At 41.4% G+C, this 7,500-nt stretch overlaps 1 protein-coding gene across 5 annotated transcripts in view; it reads right to left on the bottom strand.

Annotated features, from left to right (window-relative positions):
- EBF3 (EBF transcription factor 3) overlaps positions 1-7,500 on the bottom strand; it is a gene marked incomplete at both ends in the record, with an annotated part of 119,476 nt that overhangs the window by 39,264 nt on the left and 72,712 nt on the right. For 3 of the 5 annotated variants that reach the window (XM_082311346.1, XM_082311347.1, XM_082311345.1), the window contains 2 exons: positions 1,346-1,490; positions 4,482-4,563. In XM_082311346.1, the coding sequence (XP_082167472.1) occupies positions 1,346-1,490; positions 4,482-4,563 (227 nt within the window). The remainder of the gene's footprint in view (positions 1-1,345; positions 1,491-4,481; positions 4,564-7,500) is intronic. The other 2 variants (XM_082311348.1, XM_082311349.1) reach the window with 1 other exon arrangement.

Below are 7,500 nucleotides of genomic sequence, written 5' to 3'. Positions count from 1 at the left end.
CAGAAAAACAAATTAGGTTTGTGCGTGTGGACTGCAGCAGATTTGTAAATCGTTTTCCATTTTTTGATGTCTAGATCGTATTTCCTTCTGATAATTGTTGCTTGCCTCATTCAGTTCTCCGTGTGCCCATTGGTAAATACTATTTGAAACGTAAAATGACAATGATTGTATTAGCAGCTTAGTATTCTGTTATTACTTTAATTAATTTTATCAGCGTAAAAAGCCATGATCCTGTCAATATGTTAGCAACAACTCGCAAGAGGAGTCCCATGGAAACTGATGTGCGCGGCCTGGCCACGCAGCCGTCCGTCAAACCACGATGGTTTGGAGAATTCTAACTCTTTAAGAACGGAAGATGCATTTGACCCCCATGCATTTAAGTTTTGGTCAGCCCTGAAGTGGTCAAACAGTTGGACTAGATGATCATTGTAGGCCCCTTCCAACTGAAATATTCTATTCTATTCTATTCTATTCTATTCTATTCTATTCTATTCTATTCTAATTTTATTTAAAGACAGGTTACCTCAGAGCTAGTTTGTATCTTTACATTGGTGCATTTCACAGTGCAAACAAAGTGATATTTAAATCTAAATGATTATTTTGGGCTTTGTGGGAGAATAAATACATGTGTGCACGTGTACGAGCGCAGCTGCAATTGTGCGCGAGTGATTCGGAGGCTGATGGGCTCCAGAAAGATAGTATTTCACAATTCTGGATTTTCAGAGACACTTTCCATTCTCCTCTTCATCTCAGACTATCTTCTTTTAGCAGTTCAGGCAAGAAGTCAATCACATTGAGTCAGTCTGAAGAAAAACATTTTATGCTGTTTTTCTCATACAAACCCCCTCCTGCCGTAATCTGCAGTAAGGCCCAGCCACAGGAAATTGACCTCACAGTAAATTCTTTACAGATTCGGTCATGGTTTTACCATCCACTTAAACTTGCATACATAACCTGAGACTGTACCTCTGGATCAAGGAATATGACAAGCCAAAATAAAATCAAGTCAAATTAAATAGCAAGAAAAAGCTGCAAGCAAAACAAGACTGGAAAAAAAAAAAAAAAAGAAAAAAAGGAAAAGATGAAAAATTGGTTGTGACTGCAAAACTGTAAGTATTAAATAAAGAAAGAAGTCAGAAGCAAATTCAGGAGCGACCGTATTCTGGTTGACAAGGGCTGAGCAATACTAATGGACTTTTTTAATGGGTGGTTTGATGGATGAGAGAAGAAATTATGTAAAAGTAAATGTAGTAGTGTATCAACAGAAAGTATGGTGCAAAAAAAAAAAAAAAAAAAAAAAAAAAAAGCATTGCAAATAAAAAAAGACATGTAAATGTGTGCCTACCATTTTCCAGATAAGAAGGGGCCGTACCTTCTGAGGGGTCAAGGCGGCGAGCCCGCCTCCCGTGTTTGGAATTGTTGTGTACAAACATGTTGTCTGAGACAGCCAGCACGTGGCCATCCACATTGACTGTTGTTGATACAACAACCTGCAAAAGGAAACAAAGAACAACGTTTAAAAAATCCTGCACATTTTCGCAAGCATAGATACAGAATCAGATCTTCTTTTAAGCCAAAACACCACCACAGCCTGTTACTGTTCGCTGTAAAGGAAGTGAATGACAACTATGAACACATCTTTGTTTATGTGGCTAACACTGGTGATTTTTAACTCACAATTGTTTCTCTTCAGAACCTGCTACACTAATTAGAGTTTAATCTGCTATTATGCTAACAAATGAATTCAATTCAGGGAAATATTCTTCTAGCCATTAGTTTCAGAAACACCCCTCTAGCCACTCATTTTAAAAGCTGCTGTTTTGATTGATCTGTTGATATATTGATTAGATAGTTTATCTAATTAAAATTTGTTCACTTGAGACTGTCTTCAAATGAAGGGTTGTGAGGATTCCAAATAAAAAAAGCTTAATAAATCAGGAACCATCGTAACTCCCCATTTTTTCTTCAGTAAATGATCTCCAGGTCAGTTTTACAATTACATTTAATGTCTGATAATGAACTTTTTTGCATCTGAAAAGACCGAGTTGAATATGAATAGTGAAAGTGTTTTCAATCCATGAAAAGTATCCCTTCTCAAGTTCATTTGGATGGTGATTGACCCTGGTATGTCAATGGAATTTCCTCCTTTATTTTTGAGTGAAAGGCTCCTATTCTTGTGTCCAGGTTCAGAGTCCGGCCATAGAAGAGATGATGGATAGGGCCTTCTTTGGCTTCCAGCTGCTTCTCAGTAGAAAATGGAAAAGGAACATATGCAAAACGCACAACCTTCCCGATAAAAACACCTACACAATGGAGTTGTGAAACTCCTTCCGGAAACGATATTGCACAAACACAAGCCAAAGAGGAAACCGTGAGATGCGCCTGTGCTTGTGTGGAACACGGCTCCGTAGGTCGATCGCTATTATCCCAGATAGACATTTACATCTTATTTAAATACTCCAGCATGGGCCCTGTGGTGGGGGTTCCAGATTTTCTAAATGAAGTAATCACCGCAGCATTTTCTTTGGGGTTTAACCTTAGTAGAGGCCTTACAGTCAATGGCTAAGTTAGGCCTTATCAACCCTACTGGTGGCGGTGGCAAAAGCTAGTACAAATTTCAGCTTTCGCCTTCCGCTTATTTTACTTTTGGATAGAAAAGAAATGATTTCCAGGGTTCTCACACCAGCTCCTATACCCAAACACTTAATAAACAAAAATGGAAGGGGAAAAACTAGTGTCCTTTTGCACAGAGTTGGTCCAAGGCATCAGAAGAAAATTCTTGTCTGCTTCTATGTTTTGGATCACCTCTGATCCTGTTTCTTATTCACAACCCATAATTAGCTTTCAGCTATCACAGCACCTTTTCTGTGTATCCTGCCTCCTTTGAGACAGCCATCTGCGGTACCCTTTAGAACAGCCCGAGGGCAGTTCTCTGCCAGGCTGCTCTGCTTCCCTACCTTTCTCCTCCCAGAAGTGGACACTTTTGCTCTTGTCAACATCCACTTTGGAGAGTGCTGAGGTTGCACACTCACCTCGGCTGCAGAGCTGCTGCCAGGCCACTGGGCTATCTGCTTTCACTTTTAATGAGATTCGCAGACTTTAAGAAATATTGCAAAACATACAAGTGTGATTTTCAGCAAAGATTTCTGGATATGGTTCCTAGAACACGGTAAAGACTAAAAAGACAGAGAAAGGTGTATATAAAAATGACAACTATTTTTGTTCTGTCATGTATATATAGGTCAGCCACCAAGGGAAAATACTGTAGTTCAGCAAAAGAAAGTAGACATGCTATGCTTTGTTATATCGGCTTATTCCTGCAGTGCACCTAAAGAAAGGTGCTGAGACAGTGAAACCAGTTAAAAATATTGTTCAAGATCTGACATACTGTTAAGTCCAGTTAAACCTTCTGAGAGGCAGGGAGATTAGCTAAAGAGACCCAGGAAAGTCTTTCTAGTGCCTACTGGCTCCATTGTCGACCACAAGATCACTCATGACTGATGCTTCATTTAGTCATCGGTGAGACAAAGAGGACATTTCCACTCATTCCAGGTTTGACCTTCTGTTCTGTTCAGATGGATCAATAACACCAATGCCACGTGAAGCTGAGATGCATGAAAAATGGAAGCTTGGCTCAATTGTTTTGAAGAAATATTTTTTCCAGCTACAGATCTTTTCTGTTGGCTGGCTCAAGGGTTCTGGCTTCACCGGTTGGTTGGCTGTGCATGAAAACAGATGTCACATGTTTTGCTATCAAGTTTAACCACAAGTTATTCCTCTCAAAAATAAGAAAGTTTTGAACATCTCAAGACTAGTTTATTATTAGTCTCAAATATGAATCATCATGAAATATTTTGAACTACAAAGCATATATTTCCTAACAAGCATTTCAAATGACCCCGAATACAGAGGAAATCATTTGTCCATCACGTCAGCTGTCTCTCTGTAGTGTTATGATTCACCACAGGATATTTCAAAAGCTGTAAGGAGAAAGTGAAGTATTAAACATTTTCTAACACAATTGGAAGAGAAACATGTGGTTGGACCACCACTGTTGGATTTACAAGTTGCGAATGTGAAAACCCCTGTGTGAGATCCAAACTTCACTGCGCTCCACGGTCACGACTGTTCGTAAGATTTTGCTACTCCATCTACATATGTAAAACCTCTGCAGGTCTGAGCACATGCCACGCTACAACGCAAGGTGTTAGTATGAAGGGAAACTGTGGAAATACTTTCTGAGGAGAGACCCATTCACTTCAGCATTGCTCCATTACCATCCACTGCAGAACTCGGTGAGTCCCAAGAACCAGCATTTAAATTAGTGCGGGAAACGTAAAATACTGACAGTGGTTTTTTTAAAGGCACGTAGCGTTGGAGCTACACTAAGCAGAAGCACTGATGCTGTTTTTTCATTTAAAAAGTTCAAGATGAAAATGTGAATAAGTCTTTATCGTTTATTCTTTAAAAGGGATCTGTACCTGGAATCTTCGCATGTCTCGTGGGTTGCCTGCATTCTTCAAACAGTTCTGATTGCACTTGAGGAAAAACTTTAGAAAGAATCTATAAAAATACAAAATTGAAATCTATTAGATTCATCAAAATGTAAATCCAATTTTAAAAAAGTTTAATAAAATTTAATCATAAATAGTTATACCCAAAAGAATACTGGTAGTGAAATATTACTTTCCTATTAGTTAATGAACTTATTTTAAAGCATAAGATCTCTGTCGTAAACAGAACATTATTGCCAGGGAAAGGCAAATTTATATTTTTAATTTTTCAACAACTACAAATGTATTGACTCCAGGCCATATCCTTAGCTTGGTGTGGGAAAGTTGATTTCAATGACTCATTGACTTCAAAGGCAATGACTTACACCAGATGAGAATTTGTCTCTATTTTTTTAATACATTTTATTTTTTCACAACTTATATTAGCAGTAATGACCTCTACGTCGAAAAATTCCAAGGTAATGAATGATCAATCTTCTGAAAAACACTTGGCTTTGCCTCTGGTTTGGAAACTCTCGCTATTCAAAGGGACTTGATCCAACTCCTGCTGACTCCAGGGAGATCCAGGCGGGATCTGCCCACCGGCAAGGCCCCGGTTCCCTCATTGTTTTTGAAAGGAAAGGAACATGGCAAATTAGGCCCTGTCTTACGACCTCTTCAACCTTTGCCAGCCTTTAACTGTGAGGTGTCACTCTGCCCGGGGATGGAAATCCAGCTTATTTTTGCTGAGCGGCAACCAGCAATTATTTAGGACTAACCCTTATCATCTAGGCATCTCCCCATAAACCGTTTTCGTAGCAACGCTGCCTCCCGGGAACACAGCGAGCACTTATAGGAAGGGGAAAAGCCTGGAAAGGTGCAAACTCCTTTATGCTGCCCTCCTGCAGTGGAGGAAGGAGCTGATAGGGGATGTCTCCACCCTCCCGGCTATGCAAGATGGGGGGACCCCGGCCGTCCTGCCCTCGTGCAGGAGGATGCTCACAGCCTAACGCCTCCTTTTTTCTTTATGTAGCTATGTTTTCACATTTTATAATTAAACAAAAGTTCTATAGGTCTGGTTTTCAGCTAACAATTGACAGCTAATGACAAGCAAGGCTCAGGACTTTCTCCTCACACAGAGTTTCTCAGATGTGCCAGCCCAGCAGCTTGTGCTGCCCAACTTTATACACGTTGAATAGCGAGGTTAGGCAGAGCTTTTACATTTAGAAGATGAACAATTATAATTTCTTCATGTCAATCTTTACAAGTGACTGTGACTATTCTCTCTGTATACACCTCAGAGAAGTTCCCATGTGCCAAGAGCATTCCTGGCAGGAGGCAAGCCAGGCCTCTTCCCTTCTTCAGAACCCAACACGGCCCAACCGCGGCCGGTAGAAGCCACGACTGCGGCTGCACCGTGTCGCGCTCGCTCCTGCAGAGCCTCGGGGGTTGGACAGGAGCCTTACAGAGGCCCATCCCCATATCACAAATGAGTGCTCTTAATCACAGCTCTTCCTTTTCAGATAAACCTTGAGCAGGACCCTGATATTAATATGGGGTGCTAATGCTGAAGGAGCAATCTCTCATATCAGAGAGGCAAGGAGGGAAACGGCGAGGTTTACTGAAACTGTGCGTAAATAAATGCATACTGTCAGTTCAGCTGAATGCACATTTCTTTAGAAGTTCCTATCCCAAAAATCTGTAAAGGGGGTTTAGCTGTTGAGCTGAAAGAGAGCTGGATTTCTGCGGTGGTTGATGTGATCTCCTAGCTCGGATGCTCACTTGAACTCAGGTTTTCTGGACACGGTTGCAGGGACACTATCAGCGACTCCACAAAACTGCACCTTTGTTAGCCACGCCTCACCCTGATTTTATCTGCCTTAGTTTTGGGGTTTTTTTAAAGATACTTATCATCCCCAGATCAACCGAGTATAGTCTAAACGTAACAGCATTTCTGTCATACTTCTATTCTTTCTTGCATACCTTCCACCGCATGGATTGCGATGGTGTGCAAGGACCAGCTGATGCCCACGTCAGTACGGGACCACCAGCCACTGGAGAGTCGGGAGCTGGGGCGAGCCTCCAGCTTTACAGCTCCTCAGTGCCACAGTCAGGCTGAAGAGGAGCATCTTATCTGGTTTTTTTCTGATCTCAAATGGGTGTTGTGAGGCTTATTGAGCTAATGTTTGTAAATTGCTCTGAAATTCTCCAATGAATTGTGCACTAGGAATGCTAAGTATTGCTCCTCGTGGGTTGTTTTTAACGTGAAGCATTCGTGATGAATTGTTTCTATATAGAGAGCTTGCATCCTGTCAAAAAAAAGGGCCATTAAGCATCCTTTCACTAAACATCAACTGGAACTGGTATTTGTTCAATTATTTGGTGAAAAGGACGCACATCTGGTGGAATTCGACATTTTCAAGTTTACCAGGATGACCCTGAGCACTGGACTAACTACTGACCTACCCACAAGGCTGGGGTGAACACAAGCAGCACTCATATTTCAGCTCTGCTGCATTCCTTGATACTGAGATTTTATTTTATTTTTTAATCTGTGTTTTCAGAGCACAGGTGGCACCAAGACAAGATTTTCAGAGGAAGACAACACAAGGTAAAAACCATGCTTCCAGGCAGGGCATTTCTCAAAGCTTGCCAGGAGAAGACGACTGACTTGATCGTTCCTCTCGGCTGACCAACAAGGACCGTGGGCACGACGAACCCATCCCTACCGCAGAGAGAACAGGCCCAGACGCTTCCTCTGCGATCCTGCGCACCCAAGGCAAGATCGCTGCGACACAGTAAGAAGCGAGGAGCTGGATCAGAGCTTGGTTTGGTCATGTCTCAAACTTCATTGCTACCAACAGAATGAGAAAGCAAGCCTTTCTAGATTTGCCTCTCCCTGCTATATTTTGCATTATACGCACAAATGCAGTCTTTTTAATAAACACAGTCTTGCAGAATAGCCTTCCTAAACATACTAAGCTGTTGCTAAAATACTGATATGGAG

This window comes from Platalea leucorodia (assembly GCF_965183815.1).
Source record: "Platalea leucorodia genome assembly, chromosome: 4".
In the NCBI taxonomy this organism is placed as follows: domain Eukaryota; kingdom Metazoa; phylum Chordata; class Aves; order Pelecaniformes; family Threskiornithidae; genus Platalea; species Platalea leucorodia.
The sequence above is the reverse complement of the archived record's forward strand: the minus strand, read 5'-3'. Positions and strand labels throughout refer to the sequence as shown.